Source organism: Aedes albopictus, chromosome 1, assembly GCF_035046485.1.
Source record: "Aedes albopictus strain Foshan chromosome 1, AalbF5, whole genome shotgun sequence".
Taxonomy (NCBI): Eukaryota; Metazoa; Arthropoda; class Insecta; order Diptera; family Culicidae; genus Aedes; species Aedes albopictus.
Window position 1 is genome coordinate 335,251,655 of NC_085136.1, and position 25,000 is coordinate 335,276,654.

Here is a 25,000-nt window from a genome sequence, read left to right on the forward strand (position 1 = left end):
ACATCTCAATCTCCGTAATCAATGCTCCGATTGAGCTGAATTTTTTACTGTAACTCGCCTACATATGATATGTCAAATAAACGTCGAGAAAGAATTTTTAGGTTGGTTTTTTCTTATTGAAAAAAATACATTTCTACGAAAAATTTTGGAAATTTTGCTAAAATTTGAGTAGATTGTCCCTGAAACTCGCCAATATCTTGAGTTTCATCAATCTGATGCAAAACCTGTATTCAGATGATCGAATGGTATTGTATTCAGCTTTTAATTTATGGAAAAAGATTAAAAATTGGTTGAACAAAACGCAATATATTTGAATTTTAGTAAATTGCATATTTAAAAAAGTTGCAAAACTCGATATTAAGCTAAAACTCAAAAACTGTTCTACTTAAAATTTTTTGAAGGTCGGTTTCGAAATCAGCACTAAATTGTGCTTCAAAAATTTTGGTCGTTGACAGAAGTTCACGACTTTCGTTTTATTTTGTAAACTTGTGTTATTGAACGAGTATAAAGCGAGAAAGTGTTAAAAATGTCAGTGTGTCATGATTCACTCCGTTCTTGCAATATAATACTGTGATCTCCAACAGAAACAGACGTCGCATTCCACTCGCTTCCCATCGAACATCTTTTTATCGGTTGATTCAAATTTTCGCTAATTGGTCGATTGACTACTCGCGGTGCTTTACCCGCGGTCAAATACAGTACGATTAGCATTGGTTGATTGCGTTTTCGTAACCACGTTTTTCAATGAAATTCTGGCGTTCGATTTGAATATGTCGAATCTTCATAGGAAACACTGCAAACATACGACCTATTCAAATCGAACGCTTTGTTCTTACGTGTGTTACGTCTGTTTCTCTGTGCCTTAATTCTGCGCTTGGTATACGTTTAAACCGTCTTTAACACACTAGCATATCCTTTGAAACGCTCCTTGAAACCTCTCCTGTCCCAAACCTTTGAATCATTAAGTCCATTGGTTGGTCCATCTTGCCCCTCATAAATATGTATTTACAATGAGCGGCGATCGAATGTTGCTAACTAACGCTAACTATAACGTTATAAAGACTGGGACCCATGGTATTTGCATAATATGCTCATTCGCCCAAGTTGCTGATAAGTCCGGATTTCTGTACACTCCGCGATCGATGTTAAAACTTGGCAACCCTACTCTCATGTTCTCTTTTTCATTTTCCTTTCTGTTGTGTTATCATCATTCGCATTTTCCTCCGCACTCTGTGACGACATTCTTTCTTTCTTCTGCGGTGCTATGCGAGACGAGAGTGATGAGATAACATTCGTCCGTCCGTCATCCTTGTGCGAGGTCGCGTCGTCGCGGAAGAAAAGTCCTTGCTCGCTTGAGTACATTTCCGACAGATTGTCCTCGAATAACCGTAAACAGCATTGATAACATTAGTTTGCGTCGCCACAAATTCCCGGTTATTTTTTCCGCGCAATTACCATTGTTAGTGAACCCTTCGATTCCAAGAGATTGTGAGTAGCAAAGTGTTTTCAATTGCTGTTGCCCTGGGAAAACCATCTCCAATCATCATTACCGCCCCGCGCCGTGACCATCAGCATCAATGGCTGCCATCATCATCGAGGGTGCTCCGAATAACGCTGCCGGCGGCGGAACGGCTCCATCAGCAGCAGCAACGGAGTTTGCTGAGTTTGAGTTCTTCCGGCCGGGGCACGATCGGCGCTGCGACAAACCCATAACGACGATCTTCTTCGATCTGGACAACACGCTGATCCCGACCCGGAAGGGCGACGCCAAGGCTTGCGGCAAGGTGAGTGAAAGTCAGCGGGAGGGATATAGGGAGAATGTGAGCGGGACGAGGCAAATGCCTAGTCACGTATTCCGTTTTGCTCTGAGTGCATTCAGCTAAAAATAAAGTGTTTATAGGTGTTTATTGCTGCAAAGTAAATTATGCGGTACGTGCGTCAGTATTTATGTGCAGCAATTTTTGGTACTTGATCAACTAATCTCGTTTAACTATTCAAAAGGACTTATCTATCATACACTCTTATTTACAAACGAATAGATTTTCGAACGTAAACTGTGCATATTCCCGTTTTCATCAGCTAGATGAAATGGTATCCAAAGAATAATCCCTGAGAAATTCTTAGAGCAATCGCTAGAGGAATCGCTAGGCAAACCCCTAGAATACGGGGCATCTACCTGGAACTCACAACCACTGACCATAAGGAACCAAACAACGATGTCTACTTTTAAAGCTGCGCTCAATCGAGCATGAAGATAAATATGTAAATTAACACCTATTCAAACCTCTTAAGGCTCAAGCATCCGTCATCATTTTTCGGAAAACGAAAAGCAGTTTTTTTCACTGTAAATCAAAACAATGACCATGAAAATATATTCACTGTATTCCATTCCTTATGTGGAATGCAATGAATACATTTTCATGGCAAAATTTTTTGTTTTGGACGAGAAAACTGCTTTCAAAATCTTGATGAGGGCAATGATTTCAATGACGAATGGTTCAACAAAATGTGTCATTTTGTAAATTTCAAATGTTTGTGAATGTCCTTTACCTGCTGTATGGCTTAAACTGGCAGGTTGTCGTATTATTTGCACAATAAACGTAAATTCCGTGAGAAATGGCTATGAAATTCATCAGGGATTATAAATACGCTTTAAAATCTTTGCATTCTTTTAAAAATTCTAAAATATAAATTCTTTTATGAAATGCAGGATACGTTCTTCCAAAATGAATAAAAAGAAATTAAAAGAAAGTCTTCTTTGAGTTTAAAAACATCGCATCACCGAAAAACTATCAAACTGTTTTAAGGTGAAACATCAAGTGATCCCATTGCAATTTTGCATACAAACTTTAGAGGTACAAATCTGACGAACCAAGCATCGAACCAAGTCGCAGTTGTTTATTCTGGCTTTGCTCACTTGCAAAAAGAGGCAGCTTTTCCAAATCGAGCGCAATTGTTTACGAACTTTTAAGATTGATGCTCTTGAAAAAGTGAGTAGGGATCCAAGTCGTCCATTGTTGCAGCCATATTTGTATTCTCCGAAGTTTTTCCTTAAGTTGTGCTCATGGAGTTCATACAGATTTTTTTTTAAAGAATACTTCTAACAATTCCTCTAGAAGTAGGTCTATGACTTCATTCGGGAATTTCTCCATGAACTGCTATAGGAGTTCCTACAAATATTCATTAGAAGTTCCTGCAGATTCCTCCCAAAAATTCCTGCTCTCCGGTAGCTTGGACAGGTTTTTTTTTTTTCTTTTAGCTTCTTCAGGACTTTTGCCTGGAGTTTCTCCAGGAATTTTTCCGGTAGTTCCTCTAAACATTTCCCAGAAATCGTTTCAGATAACTCTGTAAACGCTTTCAGTGATTTTCTAGAAATAACATCCAGAGTTTCTGTAAAAAAATCTTCTTGAAACACCCTGTAAGGTGTTTCTACAGGAATTCTTTCAAGAGAGGAGTGTCACCGTGATATGGTTCAAGAGTTCATACGGGAATTCCTCCAGGAGATTGGACTTAAATCCCTCTAGAAATTCCTGTAAGCATTTCTTCAAGAGTTTCTCTGGAAACATGTTTAGTATCGCCTAAAAATCATGCAGAAGCTCCTGCAGGAATTCATCCGGCAGTTTCTGTAGGCATTCCTTCGGAGTTTCTCGAGAGAGACTCTAGGAATTCTGTTACTGTTGGAATCCCTCTGGGACTTCCTCGTCAATACCTTGAAGAACTCTCGAAGGAATTTCTAGAGGAAATCCAAGTAGAATTCCTAGAGGATATTTCTTGTCGTTTCCTAGAGAAATTCGTGGAAGAATTTGTGAAAGAACTGTCAGTTGATTTTGTAAAAAAAAATTAGAAGGAATTATCTAACACGGAAGAATTCCTAGAAACATTACTGGAAGAACTTCTAGGAACACTCCCGGACGAATTTCTACAGCAATTACCATAGGAATTCGTAGAACAACTATCGAGTGATTTCCTTGAGGAACTCCCTAATTAATTCCTAGAGGAACTTACGGAAAAATCAACCTTGGAACTTTACTATTACTTTAGAGCTTTTAGTAGAACTTGTTACTTCAGACTCTAGTTTAATTTAAAAACACTTCACTAATACTTCACTTTTGCAAAAGAAAATGAAAAATGAATAACTCTTTTAAAGAAAACTAGAAAGGACGAGCAAATTCCTTTTAATTCTACTACTGTGCTTATCTTCGGACAGATAGGCCTATTTCGTCTGTGACTTACAGACTTCTTCAGTGTCAAGTGCTCGACTGTTCTTTTGCAAAAGTGAAGTATTAGTGAAGTGTTTTTAAATTAAACTAGAGTCTGAAGAAAAAACCTTGGAACGTTTCAGGCCGAATTCTTCAATGCTTCATCTAACTGGTTGTTCCATACTATACTTGACTGCTTCAATCCGTATAAAGCTTTTCGTAATGGGCAAACGCGTACCGGCAAACGGGGTGACTTGCAACACTTTTCAGCTTCAACTAACAAAAAAGGTTGATTAAAATCAATTTCAAAATTCAAACTATTTGTAATAGTTTTAATAGCCGGCCCCTCTATAAAATAGAGTGAACAAGATATAGATTGATTTACTTTTTCATGTTGAAAAAGCGAAATAAGGTCATTTTTTGATACAAGACGTCGTGCGGGGTAACTTGCAACACCCAATGTAAATCCCTTTTCAAAACCGCAGATATAAATTTTTAGTTTCAAGCATATTTGATAAGTATTCTTGCTACTATTGTGCTATCGTTTGGGCTGACAATCATATTTTTGCATTTGTTTTTGCATAGGAAACTGTATTGTGAATTTTTATATGGAAATATTGGGCTCACAAACACCAAGTTACTAATTTTTAATTTAACATAGGTTTTAATGTATTTTTCAGTTCATATGATGATCCTCCAGACTTTTGCTAATGAATTATAAGTTAAACAACAATATTTCATTTTTCTGGACTTTGAATTGTTAAGAAAAATGAGTGTTGCAAGTCACCCTGTCTAGGAACAATATTTCAAAACATATGAATATAACAAAGATATTCTAATATTTTTATAAAGTAAAATAGAAATTCATATAGCTCATTATGTATAGAATCCGCATACAGAATATTATTTTTGGGAAATTTTGTTTTCATTCTTTTGCAGGCAACGATTCGAGGCTCAAATTTTTGTTACTTTTTCAGACTTATGTTAAATTAATGAATATTTTGTTGGAACTATTTTAATAAAAGTTTTGGAATGTAAACGTCCTATTTTTATGTTTTGTTGATAAACATAGACACAAGTCATCAAGTGTTGGAAGTCACCCCGTTTGACGGTATTCCATCCTCAGCAAACCCGTGTGGCTGTTCCATGTAGATTTCCTCTTCTTGTAATTCCCCTTGTAGGAAAGTTGCGTCCATTTGGTCAATATCCAAATTATGTTTGACTGCCAACGCCAACAACGGTAACAGATCGCAGAATAACGTATAACGGACGCGTACACTTCTTCGGAATAGTCGTCAAATCCTTGAATCCTGAACTGATTCGAGTCATCTGGTTGCATGATTAGCTTTTGCGGTTTACCTTCTCGAACAACGATGATGTCTCTGCTAATGAATACTTCTTGATTGATCGTATTATACAATCTGTACCCTTTAACGTCTTCTCCAAATCCAACCAGAATCGCTTCCCATCGAACTTTTTGCCTTTTTGTTTTGGAATGTGGACCAGAGTCGTTGATTCGAACGTTTTCAGATGACGTAGTTCTGGCTTTCTTCCGGACCAAACTTCTTCTGGTGTATTCGCATCTAACGATTATAAAGGACTTCTGTTTACAAGGTACGTCGCCGTTGATAGTGCTTCTGCTCAAAACTTCTTTGGTATTTGACCATCGTTGAGTATACTTCGAGCTTTCTCCACGAGCGTGAGATTCATCCTCTCTGCCGAACCGTTCTGCTCCGGTGTATAAAGACAGGTTCTCGGAAAACTTCGTTCACATATTCGGTGCCATTGTCAGTCCTGAAAAACTTCGTATACGCTTCAAAAGCTTGATTCTTGTTCTCCAGAAAATACAAGAAAATTTTCCTCGTCGCATCGTCAATGAACGTCATCACGAACTGATTTTCGCTAAGTGATGGAACTTCTATTGGCCCGATCAAATCCAAATGCATCAGGTCTATAATTCCTTCGGATCTTGCTGAACTGTTGGGGAACGAGTTGCGTGGATGCTTACCTGTTATACGCGCGATACATTCCGGAACCGGTTCGCCCTTCAACTCGATGCCGTTGCTATGGTCGACGGAACCCTCTTCAAGCTGCAGGCTCACCTTACATCTGCTGCTGCTTCACGAAACTTTCGGCACTTGGGGACATATGGCATGTGGCCACTCCTACTCTTCAACCTCGCCAATCGTAAATACACTGCATAGCGCTTTACTTATCGATTTCGATTATTGCTGCTGTTTCCATGGACACTTACACTTCGTTGCGTAATGACCTTGCTTCTTGCAATTATGGCAAGTATCATCCTTCTTCATCGAACTGAATATTTTGTTGTTGCCAGGTCTTGGTTTCTGATTTGAGTACAGAGCTCCATCACTTCCTCCACTTTTTGGGCCGGTTTTCACTTAAGGGCAGCTCCAGACGCCTCCAAACCCATGATCTATGAGCCCATCTGGAAGTCCCATCAATAATACGACCGCTAACCACGAGTCGTCTACCTGGAATCCGATGATTGTCAACTTGTGCGCCGATGACATAAGCTCAGCAACATACGCTTTCACACTGTGCGCTATCTTGAAAAGTGTTGTGTAGTTTGTCCCATGCTTCTTTGGAACTCTTGGCGTCCAGAACCACGCTGTAGTTCGTTGTTTCTAGGCTTAAACATATGGTGGCTAACGCCAGCATGCTGATCTCATTGTCCACGACTTAATCCGCCACTGGTTCCATAGCTCCCCAGCAGGATCCTTCGCGAAATAGGGTTATCTTCATGGCAAATGCCCACGTTGTTAAAGTTCTCACGGCCCCTGAGCTTCTCGATGACCGGTAAGCCAACTCCACTGTAACGTGCTCTTTTTCCTGCACCTACTCTTGCGATGCTTCCGTCACCGTCTCCGGCCCTACTGGCGTTTCTGCTTCCGGTTGAACTACCGCCTAGACTCATCTTCTATCCGACTTTACACCTACTGATCCAACTTCGCTGGGCCCATAACCTCTCGTAATCGCGTGGAATGAAAAGAACGTCCGATGATAACGAATGAAAAGTTTTATTTAATCAACAAACTAGCCTAATTGCGTCGTAAGGAATCGCATGTTACTAAGTTTCTTCAACAATGAGGAACTCTCTGAACAATTCATAGTGGCAGAAAGTCCTTCTATTTCTTCCTTCACAAACTCCGGTGGAATTCATTAAATTGAAGTAAATTCTTAAATAACTCCCTAGAAATATTTCTTCTTCTTTCTTGTTAGCTCTGGGATAAATCCTAATGCAATATTTGTTTCGCTTTTTTGTTCCCTGAGAGTCTTTCAAGAATTCCTTCAAAAATTCCACTTGGGATTTGTCCAGGAATTTCTACAGCCTCCAGTGGAACTCCTCTCAGAATTCCTCTCGATATTTCTTTAGTGATGTCTTGAGGGGTTCCTCCAGGAATTTTAGAATCTCTCAAGGGATTTATCTAGAAATTTCTCTATGAGATTTTTCAAAATATATTCCTCCAGGACTTATTCCAGGAGTTGCTCCAGAAGACCGCGTGGGCACTAAGAAGTCCGACGTCGTTTCTAGATTTTGTGCGTGGAGTGGCGTAATTTTTGCAGAGCATTTTGGGGTGCAATCAGTGGCGAACACAGACAATCGGTTGAATGGGATTATCTGGTGAGTTTGTTCCTTGTTGTTCCCTTTCTGTATGTGGATCCTATTTCCAATATTTTATTAGAACGTCGCTGGTGCCATTATTCCACAGTTAAAGAGAATCTTTGAAGTAGTGCATATGGTTGTTGCCAGTCAACCATTCAGTTCATTCATTGTACATAGAACTTGTCATTGGTTCGGGTCAATCACGAAGTAGTAACAAAAGATATGTGTAGTTATGTAGTGTAAACTAATCTGCAATTATCATAATTGGAAATTTGAAAGTAATTCGCGCAAAAATGAAATATTTGCATTGCAAATGTATTCTCTGTACCTACGTCATTTGTGCAATTAAATGATAATTTATTGAGAAATGAAATGATGGAGTCGAAATAGATCAGTGACGTGCGAAGGCGTGCATTTGTAACGAAGTCAATTTATAGTAAAATTACTCAAATAATTTCTTAACCGTTATGTGTCCGACAAACTTTTTGCTTTTTTCTACAGTGTGCTTTTTAAATGGGCGCTGGGTACCCGGGTACCCTGTCGGCCACATAAGGGTTAATCACTTGAATTGCCTTACAGCTGACATTTCCTGAAATATATCTTATATTAACAAAGTAGGACCTTTACGAGTATCTTCTGAGATTCCTCCTCTTCACAGATTCGTATATACGTTTCTTCTGGGATTTTTTTTAAAGAAATCTTAACGATTTGTTTTCTATGCAATCACGTGGAACTTCGCCAGAACTTTTTTAGGTTTCCACAAGCAATTCCTTCTGAGATTCCTCTAGGTCAGTCTTTCTCAAACTTCTATACCGACGCGTGTATTTCTTATGGGGCTTGTGTAATCTCTTAGAATTCTGGGGGAGATTTGATTCCTGCGATTTCTTCAGGAGTTCCATCTCGGATTAACCCAGATGCCTCTTTTTAAATTCCTTCTACAATTTCTTCGGGGCTTCCTTCGGGAATCTCATTATTCATTAGGAAAATCTTGCTGGAGTTCCTTCTGAAAATCTTCAAAGAGTTTCTTCCAGGAAATTCTTCTGGGATTTATAAAAAAACTGCAAAAGTTTTTAGTAGAACTCCTGCAGGAGTATCAATGTGCAGCCGAAGTTTCTTCTGGAATTTCGGTTTTGAAGAATTCCGAGAGATTCTGTTGAATTCTATCTTTGTTCTTCTTTGGAATTTATTCAGGATTTCTTACTGCGTTTCCACCAAAATCGTGTTCTGAGAATCCTCCAGTGGTTTAGTCTATGACTTGGTCTAAGAATGCTGCAGGAGTTGCTCCTAGGAGCCCTCCAGGTGTTCCTTATAGAAATATTCCCGGAGTTATTTCTTGGAATCCTGCAAAATTTCCTTCTAAAAATCTACCAGGAGTTCATTGTAGGAAACCTTCAGGATCAATGGGGTTCATTTAGGAGTTTCTTCTGGAAATCCTTCAGGATTGCTGGATCCCTGACTAAACTGCTGTTTCATAAAGAAACCAAGTTCTCACAGACTTAACACCATAAAGGAATACGTTTCTGAAAGATTTCCAGGTGTAGCCTTCGGATTTCACGTTATTGCGAATAATCAGACTTTATTTCGTTTATTCTCTCACTGATACAAAATGTCTGCCATACTTCGCGGCGTTCGCAGAAAAAGCTACCGGAAATAATCTTTGATTTGCATTGTTGGCAATCCTAACCTCTATCTTTCTCCTCTTATGTTCAGCACAGTTCACACTCCTAACTCTATCTACACACTCAAACAAACGATAGTTTCATTTTCCTCTAAACTGCTACACTGCTACAGAAATAAAAAATCCACAAAAATGAAACCCACAGATTGGAGTTTGCGATCTGCTGAAAGGTATTCGATTTTGAGCTTCACATTTCCTCCTTCGGAACCTCCGTTTTGCCAAAACACCATTCTCCACTCACTCACCCACAGTTTCGCTGTAAAAATTTAGCTGATAAAACTGCTTTCAAGTTTCCAATCATGATGATTATTTCACTTAAAAATTCTTTAACCTTGATTCAGCATTTTCTTTTGGAATTTCTTCAAACATTCTTCCAGAAAAACTTTTGGAAGAACTTCTGAATTTATTCGTGAGGGAAGTTCTGTAGGATTTGGTGGTGGAAACTTTGAAGTGATTTTTGGAGGAATCATAAAAGATCCCTAAAGGAACTATTGAACGAAACTCACAAAAAATCCCATAGGCAATCTCGGAGGAATTTCTGGAGAAACTTCCAATAAAGCTGATAGAAGAATAATACCTATGAGAACTTACGGAACAATTCATATATTAACTATCGGAGAAATTCAGAAATCAACTTTCGGGCGAGTTCTTCCCGGTTAATCCCTAAAGAAACTATCCGAGAATTTCCTGAGAATCATCAGGATTACAGAACTACAGGAACTGCAGAAGGAATTTGTCGAGGGATTTTCTACAAGAAATCCCAGGGGAATGCTTATAGTAACTACCGAAGGAATTCCTAGAGTCTCTTTCGGAGGAATTACTAGAGCAACTTCCGCCGGAATTCTTTGAAACACTCTCTTAGAGTAACTCCAGCATAAACTTCTGGGTGAATTTTTAGGCGAAACTTTCACAGCATTGCAGGACTGAAAGTATTTTCGAAGGAACTGCTGCATTAATTCCAGGAGCAAACTCCAGGTAGCAGCTCTTGAGGAAATTCATGGAGGGTTGTAAGCCGAATCTCCTAGAGCAATGCATACATGAACTCTTAAAACAGATCACACAGAGACACTTCTCTCTTGAAAGGTTACAAGTAAAAACTTTTTTAGAAGTATTTCAAGACGGAATTCCTGCAGGAACTCCTAATGGCATTCCTAAAAAATCACCGAAAAATTTTCTGGAGGTATCTAAAAACGATTCCGGAAGAATTCTCAGAGGAACTGCGGAGTTCTTAGAGCAACTGCCGGAAAACTGCTTTAGAAACTACAAGAAAAAATCTGTTGAAACCACCGGAAGAAGCAGGAATTATCGGAGGATTTTTTTAAGCAAACTTTCAAGAGAATTCCTACAGGAATTTCTAAACATATTCTAGGAGCTGGTCCACCCCGTGGCTGGAAGCCTCACTAATAAAGAAATAAGAAAAATAAACATATTCTCGAAAAAAATGGCAACAGAAGGAAAAAAAGGAAAAGAAACCAGATAAGATGCTGGAGAAAACTCTGAAGGAATGCTTGGACAAATTCATAAAGAAATTTCTTGCGGGATATTAGGAGGAACTCTTGAAGCAGCTCACGAAGGAATTCCCGAATTAAATACTGGAGGTATGTCTAAAGAAATTCTTGAGAGCTCTCTCAAGTAATTTCTGTAGGAACGCTTGCTATTCCCTCGATTTTTTTGACAAATGGTTAGGTGACGGAGCATTGGTCGATCCTGTAAAACTAGTAATGGGAGAATCGTTCTCTTTTTATCGTTAACAAATTATGTTACATAAAACAGTTTCATTCGAATGTACCACTGCAAACACTACTCCATTTTTAATTTATATAGATTGAAACTACAGTAGGAGAATTTGTTGCGTACTTTTCTGCATCTCACGAACGATACAAAGTTCACCAACTCAAAGATGAAATTTTAAAAGAACTTCTCCTGCATTTCGTAAAGAAATTTATAGTAAATGTTGAAGAGTCCTTTTGGAAAAGAATGCAGTGTTCAAAACATTCCTTAACGATGTAATCCGGACGAATTTAAGATACAGTTTTCGTGCAATTCTAAAAAAACATTCCGATGAAGTTATTGATGCCGTTAGGAGAGGAGCTTTTCAGTCAAAATTCGTAATAGTTTCGTCATAAATTGCTGAAGAAGTTAAAAAAAAATCATAATAATTGATGCCACATAGCGATACACGCATGCAAAATGTTCATTGGCAGATGAAGTTCTCAGATTGGCAGATGAAGATAACTGTGGATGTTCTCAAAGAAGACTAAGCTGAGAAACAGGCTTTGTTCCAGAGAAAACGTTACGCCAAACAGACAGGGAGAAACATCCGAATCCGCACGTTTGTTTTTGGAGACTGCTTGCTTATTGCATCATAAATTCTGGAGGTTCTCATGTAGGGAAGTGGAACCATCTCGGCAGGGGTCCTATTTTGGGCACTTTTCTGCCAATTCTGAACCAATTGACACAATTTTTGGAACGCGATGAGATACGTATAGTATCTAGCCGTATACAAAATTTCAAGTCAATTGGTTTGGAATTGACTGAGTTAAAGCGAAGAGTGCCCAAAATACCGGCCGCTGCCCAAGTGGTTCGCTACCCTAGGTATGTATAATACCAGAAAATCCTTCATTGATTTCATCAGCGGTGTTATTATTTGTTCATTTTATTTTTCTTTGAAACCATTTTAAAAGACAAAATGAAGATCAAATTTATTATTTTTTACACAAAAACTTTTTATTTTTTCAATAACTCAAGAAAATTTGTAGCAGGACGTATTGAAATGTTTAGCTCGATTTTCCTTTTCTCTCACATCACACGCACCCCGCACGTGCCGAAGCCTTTTCTCACCCCATTTCACCACCCCCATCGCATGTCACCTGCGCTGATGCTGCTGGCTGTTTGACAATCAGCCATCATCAGCGTCGATGATGACTGTTTGGGAGTGCAAAAATATGATGATGTTTAAAAGGCCACCCTCGCGCGCGCACATGCTGCGTGATGTCCCGTTAGCTGGGCCGTCTGCGGCTGTCTGTCTTTGATTGTGTTGGTGCGAATAACGGGAAGCGCTGTCAAAAGACGCGAATGAAAAGGGAACTTCGTGCTCAAAACAAAACACGGCGGAGAGCACGAGCACGCATGCGATCGGCTGTCTATCAGAAATTCCAATAGGAACAGCGAAAGTCGCAGTGTACGAGTGGAAAACGTTTTGAGTTTTTCTGGAAATTTTACGGGCTTTTCCAACGAGGTAATTGTAAATTTTGATCTGGTCAAAGTGCTATTCAATCATGTGTAATAAACTTCATTGTGCAAAACAGGTATCGCGCGGCAAATCTGAAGAGACAGCTTCGAGTGCATTTTCCGGCTTGGAAAAGCTATCGCCGCGCTCGATCCGGAAAAGCGCAAATCCAGAGAGGACCGAAGAGGCTCCCGCGCCCACCGTGTCCGTGTACTTGTATGTGTGCACTAGCGCCAATTTCCCGAGAAGTGGGAGAGGAAAAGTCGATCCCAGATTTTCTCGGGATCGCAGCCACGATCATGCTGAGCGATTGAGGAGGATCATCTGGTCAGTTGAGAATCGACTGTGGAACCGTTCGGACAGGAAACGTTGAATTTCGTCGCGCTAGCTAAGAAAAAGCACCATATAAGGAAGACAGACAGACCGACCGGGCAGAGAAGATGGCCGACCAAATAAGTGATCCCATCCGGAAGTGTTCGATCATTCTGAAGAACGCCAAAAGTGACACGGAGAAGTTCGCTGCGCTGTTCATGGTGACGAAGCTGATCAAGGGCAAGGATTGCAACGAGGCCGGGAAGCGGTTGCTGTTCGATGCGATCGGGTTGGATTTTGTGAGGAGGTTGCTGACCAGCAAGGACGTTCCGGATGCGTCGGCTTACCAGAGTGTGGCGCTGTCGATTTTGAGCTGCTTCTGCGAGGATGAGCAGCTGGCCACGCACAAGGACATGCTGGAGAGTATTCCGGTGTTCCTGGGGATCGTGTCGACGTGCGACGACGATGAATACGATGATAATCTGATCGTGATCAACGAGGCGTACCATTGTCTGCAGAGCATTGCGGCGCATGAGAAGGGCCGTCTGGCGCTGAAGGAACAGGGTGTGATTAAGAAGATGGCCGAGGTCTATACGCAGCAGAGTTTCCAGATTGACGAGGCGCTGACGCTGATCGTGACTCTGGTCAGTCATTTTGGACCGGCTTCCTGGGATGAGGACCCGAAGCTGTTCCACGCTCTGATGCAGAGGGTTTCACTGGACTTTGAGACCGATCATGCCGAGAGGAAGTTCGAGCTGGCGGATATGATTTCCGTCCTGCTGTTCACATGCCGGAAGGAGCAGATTTCGAGAACGGCCGAAGGGGAGATTTGGCCGGAGTGTTTGTACAAGGGGGTGAGTGACATTCTGAAGAGCAAGATCGGCAAGGCTCAGCGCGATCCTACACTCAAACTGACTGCGAATATTTTGGAGATCTTGGGGATCGAGTGGACCCTGCACGACTCGGAAAATCCGAAGAAGTTCTTCCTGCTTCTGTTGCAGTTGGCCGCGATCGAGGTGCGCATGCAGATGGACAACAAGAGTTTCAACCAGGTCATGGCCCAGGCCGATCTCGTCACGGCTTGCTTCATCATCCTGGAGCTGTCGATGAATTACATGTCGACTGATCAGCTAGATCTCGATCAGAAGGACAAGCAACAGGTCTACACCGGGTTGAAGGGCGCCTTCTCCGCGGTGCTCAGTGTTTTCACCAAGCTTTCAAACGACACCAAAAAGGACAAACTCCAGCCGAAGGAGAAGGCCTTCGCTTGCGCCATGGTCCGGGTCTTGAGCGCCTGGCTGTCCCAGGAAACCTCCGCCCTCAAGGGCCAGGTCTTCAAGCTGCTCCCCTTCATCTTCAAACTGGCCAACGAGTCGTTCTATGCTTCTCGTGATCACCGCATCAAAGCCAAGACCGAACCAACCGCCGAACAGGCCCCGGCTGATGTGCTCCGCGTCACACTCCCTGCCATGTGCCACCTGGTCGTCGAGGAGGAATCCCGCAAAGTGTTCCTCAAGGAAAAGCAAGAGCAAGTGCTGTACGACTGCTTCCTCTTCCACTGGACGATCGCTCACTACAAGAAGCCCCCGATCCCTCGCGCGGAACGCCTCAAGCGCATGAACGAACCCGACCCGGAAATGACCCCCTTCCAGCTGGAGGAAATGAAGGACTCCCGGACGGCGATCATCTCCCTGTGCAACATCTTCATGAACATCACCGTCCTGGAGCCAAAGCTGGTCGAGGAAAGCACCGTCTTCGGCCAACTCCTGCGCTTCATCTTCGAGAACCTCCCGGAACTCAAGGACACCCCGGACAACCTGGTCATGCACGGTCACCTCGCCGTCCTCGGACTGCTCCTGCTCAAGCAGCAATCCTCCAAGATCAAGAAGAACGACTTCTCCATCTGCCGGTACATCCAGACCACGATCCGGTTCCTCTGGGACGCCTACAACATCGACGAGTCCAACGATCCCCAGGAACTGGTCGTGTCCCTGGCCTACAAGGAGTACTGGTTCGAGATCATGGAGCTGTGGTTCCTCGGCATGCAAACCATGAGCGGCATCATCCGACAGATCCCGTGGATCTCCGAGTTCTGCATCGAGTCCGGCTGGGCCGAAGGGATCATCCAAACGCTGCGGAAGGTCAAAATCGGAACCCTGCCGCCGAACGTCAAGCTGGCCTACGAGGACTTTCTGTCGCAGCTGGTCGACGCGAACACGTCGGTGGCCGCCGTGCTGAAGAAAGCGGACGCCCTGAAGGTGTGCCGGAACCACCGGATGATGGAACTGGGCAAGAAGCTGTTTGGCGACTAAGCGGATGCAGCTTGGGAAGGTTTACCTCTGGAAGTACTGCTGCGCTTACCGCTGCTGTGTGGTGATTGATGCGCATTTTTGTATGTGTTTTTGCTATAATTCACCTAGGAATTAAGAGTATCTATGTAATAAAGAATTTACTAGACTTGTTAGAGGACTTTTAACAAAGCGAGGCGTTTGTTCCAACTGCAAATTTCATTGTTCCAAAATCCCCCTCAAAATGGAGACGTGCGCTTTTCACACGTTGGCCTCGTGCGGAAAATGCATGTTTTCTCGTTTTTCTTCTGAGCCAGTGGAAATCGTCGCACATCAACCAATCATCCACCAACCAGCCTGAAGAAAATCGACTCCGCACTGTGCTGTGTAAGGTTATAATTAGAAACTTTCTTTCGAAAACGCAACATCTCGGAGGGAGAACAACAACGACGCGAAAGAAGCAAACATTTTGTATGGTCGGACGGTTGCTTGTTGCGTTGCTAGATTTAGGCCAGAATTCCACTGCAGGGTTCCCATGCCCACGTCGCCGTCCAGCTTTTTCGCTGCGGTTGGTTTGTTTCGTTCGCGCGGGATGTCGTAAACTGTCGATATTAGAAGCGAGGAAGCTGTATACAATGCGCAATTGGAACAAGTTTCATTCCACATTGGCAACTGAGAGGGGTGTTTTACCCAGACCTCCCCTAGTTGAATAATTTTAAATCTTCTCTTCTACTGCGATTTTTTATTTCTTGGAGAAGTGGCCGCAATTTTGGGCGGTGGAATGACTTTGTGCAACCCACACGTCGGACGCAGCTGCTGCTGGTGCAATTGACCGATGAGAGATATTTTAGATGCTTTCGGCAATGGGCCCTGCCCAGCTACGGTAGTAAAATACCAGAGTTGACGGACTAATAATCTTGGAACAAGCTGCACGTGGATGGTACTTAGTAGAGCAACTTTGTTGCACCGGCTCCTTTGAATGCCATAAATAGGCATTCTGTAGGGATAACTAATTTACTCTTCGTTGTAAATACTAAACCTAACAAACACTATCCTCATCCGTTCTACCTGGTACGCTGCTGAATATTGTTTTCGCTATTCTTCCGACATTCGCACTATCCAGTTCACTGAATTCGATCGTATTTGTTTCATTCACAATATTCGCTACATTGTACACTTGATATAATTCGTGTGTTATTACAAGTTTTATGATTGTGTTTAAATGTACTATTTTAACTAGTAAACTTTTCTCTAAGTTTAATGCACATTTATAGTGCTCTGGAGTAATAGAGATCTGATGGATTTTCGGGCAATCTCTTTCAATGTTCACTCCTCGTAACAGTAGAGGGCTACCGTAAGAATCAGCTCCTTGTATATAGCGAATGCTGTTTACGTTGGTCAGTTACGGGACCTAAGCTGATTACGCAATCTGTCAAGGACGTATTCGCAGTTCCAAAACCCCTTTTCACTTCATTGTTACAATAGGAGGCAATCAGTGAAGTACTAGATTGAAAGTAGTGAGCTGGATTTTTGTATGGTGAGATGATCGATTCTCCATTTCTGCAATGAAATGGTGCAAACAGCTTGGGTTATATGATTTCTTGCCTAATTTGATGCTGTTTGAGCAAAAGTTTGGGTAACTGTGTTGTTGAAGTTGCAAGAAATAAATAATACAACAACACAGTTACCCAAACTTTTGCTCAAACAGCATCAAATTAGGCAAGAAATCATATAACCCAAGCTGTTTGCACCATTTCATTGCAGAAACGGAGAATTGATCATCTCACCATACAAAAATCCAGCTCACTACTTTCAATCTAGTACTTCACTGATTGCTTCCTATTATTCCATCATAAACATTCAAATTCTTCGACAACTTCAAGCATATCTCCATCAATTACTACTTCAGCACTAGCACCGCTAGGGCTGCCTCTGTCTATATCCGCAATCATGTACTTCGTCTTGGTCGAGTTAATCGTCACCCTCACTGTCTTCCTCCTCAGAGGAGCATTTTAATTTCCTTCACTGCCCTAGCCTCGATGCCGATGCTGATCAATATCGTTCGCAAAATTGAGGAGCATGTGACAATAGTGCCATTCCACTGCCAAACCTTATTGCTGTTTTGCTGCAGTTTCGTCGGAAAACCGTGTTATGATTACCTCTCTGTTCGGGATTCTTTCGCACTTTCGCGACGAGGCAGAAGCAACACACCGCTGTAAAGCATGTTGCAAAACTCTTCTGATTTAGAGGACCCCCTCAACCATTCATCCACGGAGCGATGACTACGGTAGCGCGACAGGTGATAGGCACTGCTCAAAGACGACCTAAGAACGGGTGGTTCGATGAGGAGTGTCAGAGGGTAACGGATGAGAAGCATGTCGCCAGAAGCCGGATACTGGTGTCTAGGACCCGGCAACCAGGGAGCGATATAGGGAAGCGAGAGCAGACGAAAAACGAATCCACCGCAGAAAGAAAAAACCCGATTTAATCCACCTATGGTGAACAGAACCCTTCTTACACTTATTAAAAATATTGTTGTATTATTCGTATTTAACAAATTTATTTTGTGTGACTGACCAAAATATTGTGGATTTGGCATCTAGTGGATTGGTTTTCAAAATAGCATCATGGATCATGGACTAAACCACCAGAAATGCCAGACACCTTCTAGATTCTTGTATGAAATTTTAAAAAAATAGCTTACATATTCTAGAATATTGTATCTTTTGTTAGCTGCCAAAAGATCTTGAATCGATTAACAAATGGATAAGAAAATCAGCGAGATATACTTTGTCTAATATCTCTTAATCAGTCGATTAAATTAGCTCCGAAGTACTTGGTATTCATGGTTATGGTGCAAAAAGGACAAAAATGATATATCTACTACGTTAATCAGTTTTGGCATTAGCTAGTTATTATCGCTGTCCGGTTCTTGCATTTTTCCCACAATATATAAATTCAAAGCTTTCATTTAACATAATGTACGTTTTCATAAAATTCCTGTGTATTTGTTATATATAATTTTATTGAAAACAAGAATACACTTTGTCAGCATTATTTATTGAAAAATAATTTCCCATAGACTGGTCAAAAACTAATGCAAGATAACAAGTAAGTGAATAGATTAATAAAAAAGAATTTATTGAAATACTCTTCGTAAGATATCTCAGTAATCAAATGTCGAATCGAAATAAAATTTCAGGGCCTTATACAAGGATATTGCAGCTTTCATTTGGTGCTTAGAGAACCCAAATCGGTTGACAGACAGCTGAGATATTTATTATGGTACCCTTGGTCAAAAATCTCTCAAAAAGTTAACCTTACTCCCAAGTACTCTTTGAAAGATATCTCGGTAACCAAATGTCCAATCCTAATAAAATTGTATAGGGTTCTACTAGAATGTTGTAGCTTTCATTTGGTGCCAGGATAACCGAAATCGGTTGACAGACGGCCAGAATATTTATTATGATACACTTGGTCAAAAATCTTAAAAAGTTTGGATGTATGACTCATAAGTACTCTTCGAGAGATATCTCGGTAACCAAACGTCCAATCGAAAAAAAATTCAATAGCGTTCTACTAGGATGTAGTAGCTTTCATTTGCTTCCAAGAGAACTCAAATCGGATGACAGACGGCTGAGAAACGTGCGTGACTTTTTTTGTAACGCACATACACACACACACACACACATACACACACATACACACATACACACACACACACACACACACACACACACATACAGACATTTGCTCAGTTCGTCGAGCTGAGTTCATTGGTATATGAGACTCGGCCCTCCGGGCCTCGGATCGAAAGTCGGTTTTTCGAGCGATATTTATACCCTTCTTATGGGTGTAAGAAGGGTAAAAACACTCATGCTGAGGCGCAAGAAAATATGGAGCAGAATGATATGCGGAGATTTTACGAAACTATCACTGGCGCGCGGAGAAAAATAGCGCCTTCTCCCGTCATGTGCAACGACCGTAATGGAAACTTGCTGACAGACAAGACAATGGTGGCTGCCAAATGGAGAGAGCACTTCGAGGAATTGTTGAAGAGCGACAGACAGAATTCGAATCGACAACGACGGACAAGCTGTGGAGCCTCCAACGCTTGACGAGGTCAAGACAGCCATTAGAGGGCTGAAGAACAATAAGGCTGCTGGGAAGGACGAACTCCCGGTCGAGCTTCTCAAGCTCGGTAGTGAGCAGCTGTATCAACTCTTACACCGTATTATATCGAATATATGGGAAGAGGAAGAACTGCCTGCTAGTTGATTAGATGGTCTCATTTTCCCTCTATACAAAAAAGGGCATCGACTGGAGTGCGCGAATTACAGAGGAATAACACTCCTCAATTCAGCGTACAAAATTTTGTCCGGAATTCTGGCGGAATCTTGCGACGTCGCATGAACCACGAATTGTACCAAGTATAGAAAGAGATGGATACAGTGAAGCGGATAAAACACGGCAGCCTGCGGTGGGCTGGACACGTAGTTCTCGATTATTTTTTCTACTCAGATGGCAGATTTAATTCATGTTCCTTTATGAAAATCAGTTTGTCACCATGCTTCTTTTTCTATATGAGCCGTATATATCTGCCCACCCCACGTATGTGGCAATCCTTATCCCAACGCAACTGACAGAAGTCAACATCGATCGCGTATCCACAATGGAATGCTTTGTGGATACACACATGTTTACTTACAAGATGTTGGATTCCTTAAAATGGCGGCCCCGCACACACCAGGAATCGAGGAAATATTATGTTGATCTGTTTGTTTACTGATACTGTAGATGAGCTTCAGATCTCGCGCCCCAGGTACCGAAAAATGCGCTTTTCCCAAATCGCTACAGATCTGGCTAATTTGATTTACGGCGAAACAAATGTCCGGATGTATGCCTTATCCATGAACTGAAGATCTTCTTCAAGAGAGAGACGAACCAGCCAAGGGCTGAAAGTCTCTTTAATAAAGACAAATCAATCAATCAATCAATCTTCTTCAAACTCGCAGAACGGAACGTTCTGCATCTGTCTTCGTTCTTCTGTGGTGCTAGGGCTCATCGTTTTGTCAGTCTTTAGTGGGTCATTTTTGCCGAAACATTCTAGTAACTGCTAAACATAGTGCTCCTGGTCCAAGCAAACGTTGTCCCTCTGACGTGTCTAAATTTTAAGGACTTTGTTCGCCAATTCGTGGTCCTTCAACAAAAACTTACCTGTCAGTTGCTCTTTCAATTCGTTTTACCCAGTGCTGACCCTTCGAGAATATCAGAAGGTCGTCGACATGCACGGTCGGATCGTACCATTATCAATTTGGTAGTAGACGCACGTCTCGAACTTTGATCGTGATAGCCTAAAACGCTTCAGTCTCCCATGAAGGTTTTGGTTTCAGATCCTGCTGCAATGTATCAGTCCATACAATGCTTTCTTCAACTTGCACACGCTTCTCGGACATCTAGGGTCAACGAAGCCCTCAGGTTGATACATGCAGATGTCTTCCTTTCTTCATATGTCGACTCTCTGGTTGTTGGAGCGTAGCAGGTTGCAGATCATTGTAGTCCAGCCGGTCGTCCTCTTCGCAGTCCTCGACCTCCTCCTCTGCATCTTCGCTCTGTACAACTATTTCGAAAGGCTTTCTTCATCCAGAAATATCACTTCGCGGCGGAATAGGACGACCCAAGTAGCACTTGCAACTTAGCAAATATTTTAGAAAAATATCAAAGATTGCATAGCCGTTTCACTTCAGACTAATGGTAACAATTCTGTTTTTGCAGTACACATTCTGGTTGCTCAGACATCGCAGTGCAACCTTAATTTTGCAGAAGCTACATTAATGTCACACAGTGATTTTAGTGAAACCAGCTCTTGAACTGTCAAATTCAAAAAGTTGCATTCTTGACATCATCCTGTTACATTGAAACCAAAAACCAAAACAAATTACCAGACCAGTTGCTGCGAAGTCATTGTTTGGTTACCATGTATCATGTTACCGAAAGTCGTTTCCAAATGACGACAGTGTAACTTTTTGTTGTTACATTGTAAACACATATGAGACGCGCAAAAACGTTCGATTACTTGGTCACAAATGTGCAACTTACCAGTTACTAACAGGTTGAGTTTAACACTGCATGTCGAAAGTATTAAATAATTAGATATGTTTGTATGCTAAAACTTAACAAATACGATGTTTATAACTTATTATTTTAAAGAAGCTCACGGAAAATCCGAACTACCTATATTTTTGGGTGAATTAAACCAAAAAATTGGGTATATCGAATAAACTCGTTTCCAAAAAAAAAACAAATATAGATGCATCGACCCAAGGGGGGGATCATGAGGTGAACTCAAGTATGACGATTCCGTGAATTAAAAATAATGCTTTAAGCTTTTGGTTGGGAATTCTGTATGAAGTAATATTTGATGTGAATATTGATATCCTCAGACATCCAACCGGCAATGTAGGTTCTACCTAATAATCACAATGGCGATTAGTTGTACCAGTTACACAAAACTGACATAATATATCTTTTAATTATGACTATGGAGTTCTAGGCGAACAGAATAGAAAAGAAAATTTATCAGAAGTGATAAATAAATTGGCCTAACAAGCCTAGTACCCTTTTTCCCGTTCAAAAATCGTACAACGAATCAGTGCGATGTGCAAATTTTTATGCTAAAATTGTCGAATTTTGCAAGCGCACGTGTTTTTCACTAGTAAAATTGACAATTTCACCAGAAAAATACAATTGCCAATCAATTTTATGACGGTGTCCCGACGAAACACATTTCCATTTTACTAGAAAGATACTTATTTCCAATCGCCATTGCCATGTTTATCATTTTCCATAATTGTTATGACGAAACAAGCAATGTAACTTTGAGTTTATTTTTCTATTGCAGTGTAAACAAACTATATTACACATTGGTTACCATCTATGCTCTTATGCGACTAACGACATATGTTGCACAGGCTCCGCCTCCTGCGCTTTTTCGGTGACATAGCTGTAGAAATCGACGTTGCAGTCTTTTAAAATCGATTTTTGAATTTGTCGCGTAGAAATTACCGTGATTTAGTTGTAACAAAGTGTGCTGCTTGGGGAGCATCTTCAACAATAACAAAAACAATCGAAAATGATTGCCTTCATATGCTTTAATGTTTCTATTGCATCACTGTTGTAATCGTAGTAGGCATCGAAGTAAGCAACGATGACCAATGAACCTATGTACTAGTATTTATATAAGATACCTTAGCAACGCCTAGCAGCGCGTATCACAGTAGGCGGTTAAATTTGTCTCATTAGTCTTTAGTCAACGAACCAAACCGGTCGTTTTCTTTTACTCTGCAAAATGTTATGGGCCCGAGGCTGGCCATAGCCAGAAGAAAGTGAAAAAGTAAAAAAAAATCGTGATGAACCATCAACAGCAGAATGGAGCAAGCGGAATCGGAGCTGGATTACCGGGTGCCGTGGGCGGAGCCGGAGTGCCGGCCGCTGGTAACGGACGGATTAGCGCGGCTGCCAAGCTCATCATCGTTGCTGAAGGGACGCGAAAATTATTCCACGTCGGCGTTCGCGATGAAAATGACGCTTATACGCGAGGGCACGTGGTTCGCGTATAGCCCCCGGGTGGGGCAGCAAATTGACGAGAAGGTTAGTTTGCGAGCGTTGGCCACAATTGGTTTGAGCCTGGAGACGACAAATTTCAGCCTACTGCAGGACGCGAAGGATGCCCAGGAAGCCTGGGAGCAGCTGCGGAATGCTTTCCGAGACAACGGCTTAAGAGGAAAATTTGCTTGTTGCGAAAGCTAACCTCGATTCCCTTGGACGAATGCGGCAGAGTGAAATCGTACGTCGAGAATCGGCTTCAAAGTGGATGACTCATGACTGGCTGTGTTGTTGCTCATGGGACTTCCGAAGCATTATGAGCCCATGATAATGGGACTTGAGGCATCGGACACTGCGTTGACGTCGGACGCGGTGTAGGCATAAGAAATTGCAAGATGTGAAGCTACCGAGTGAGTGGACCGAAAAACGACGGCGCCGACGGTGCGTTGTATTTCAACCAAGCGCAAAGACGACATGGAGGCAACGGTGACACTCCGCACAGCAAAAAATTTCTTGTGATATCACATAATTTTTGCTGCACTTCAGTCGCGTCGTAAAAGTGATGTACAAATTACATTCCTTCCACGCAGCAAATTGGCCGCCGCAGCTTGACATAGGTTCTAGCAATCGCCAGAACCGGAACGATAGATGATTCATATATAAGTAAAATATTGGCATGGATTCGTACACTGATCCGTAGATTGTGAGGCATATCCCTTGCCTCTCGGCTATTCCACCGAGTTGGAGGATAGATGATAAATGGGATACTGCTTCTAGGCATCTACAGGAATGGGTTTGTTGATACTTTCCTGTGCCAACCAAGGTGTACATGGTGAGTGTGATAATTGTTGAGAAACGATGCAACAGAGTGAAATTACGTTAGAAATTGGATACGTCGCCAGAAATTACGCGGCTGGATATTACAAAATTATTTGCTGTGCGTAGAAGGACGACACGTGCCACAACTGCAAGAAGCGGGGGCATTTGGCAGCGAAGTGTCCACAGAAACAAACCCCACAGACGACGTCTGGCAAATCTTTGTGCAGCATTGCCGTGATGGGTGAGGTAAGTGGTGAAGAGTGGTACTTAGACTCTGGTTCTACACGGTTAAACGAAGGCTAGGTAAAATCCGGATCTAAAAGGACAATATGTTGATTTTATAAAGGAGTATGTGGTCTAGCATGGTTGAAGTAACACCCCCTCCGAATGAAGATCCAACGAAGGTGTTCTATTTGCCCCGACAAAGCTTCATGCGGTGTTTGACGGTTCTGCGGAATCGTCGACAGGAGTATCCGTGAAACCAAACCCAAATGGTTAGCCCGACAAAACAACAGAATGACTTGGCATCCATTCACCTGAAGTTCCGAACGTTCCAGTATGCGATTAGTGCGGATATTCCAAAAAATGAATCGTTAGGTTCGGATCGACGATGACTTCTTGCTGTATTTCGGAGAAGCAATCACGATAAACACGCTATGCACTGAAAACCGTAGCTGAAAACGTATGGCCTGGCATAGTCCCCGTTCCTGGCGCTGAAACAACTGGCAGAGAAAGAGAAGCATCGGTATCCGCTGGCAACAAAAATCGTGAAGAAATCCTTCTATATTGACGATATGCTGTCTGGTGCAAATTCTTTCAAATTCAAAGGAGCTGTTGGGATTAGTCCTCGAAGAGAACCGAGAAAGGCATGGAGTGATTCACGACGCTGCTATCAACGGCTTGTTGAAAACGCTCGGAATCGTGTGGAATCAGGACAGTGACGTATTCACCTTCCGAATAGCTGGGTATCCTTGGGCCAGTGCTGACAACAGTCAAATTGATTACACAACGAAACAAAAATCAACTATTGGTCTGTCTCAAGAGCAAACTGATGTACCTCCGACAGATTTTGGGCCGCTGAATCCAAATCCGGGCTCGGATTGGAGCAAATCTGATATAAATGTTAATTAATAAATGTATCCTTTAATTACTTGAAAAATATATTTCCATCCTTAATTTCAATCGTAGGAATTGAGTTTCCTGCGAGACAGGACAAGCCTTGGCAGTAATGTTACGATAGAC

At 41.9% G+C, this 25,000-nt stretch overlaps 2 protein-coding genes across 2 annotated transcripts in view; one reads left to right on the forward strand and one right to left on the reverse strand.

Moving 5' to 3' along the window:
- LOC134285824 (uncharacterized) overlaps nucleotides 1-25,000 on the reverse strand; it is a 392,906-nt gene that overhangs the window by 185,821 nt on the left and 182,085 nt on the right. The window lies entirely within an intron of this gene.
- LOC109403999 (neurochondrin homolog) lies at nucleotides 12,910-15,530 on the forward strand. Its single transcript, XM_029859746.2, has one exon. The coding sequence runs from the start codon at nucleotides 13,175-13,177 to the stop codon at nucleotides 15,356-15,358; it is 2,184 nt and encodes a 727-aa protein (XP_029715606.2). The 5' UTR covers nucleotides 12,910-13,174; the 3' UTR covers nucleotides 15,359-15,530.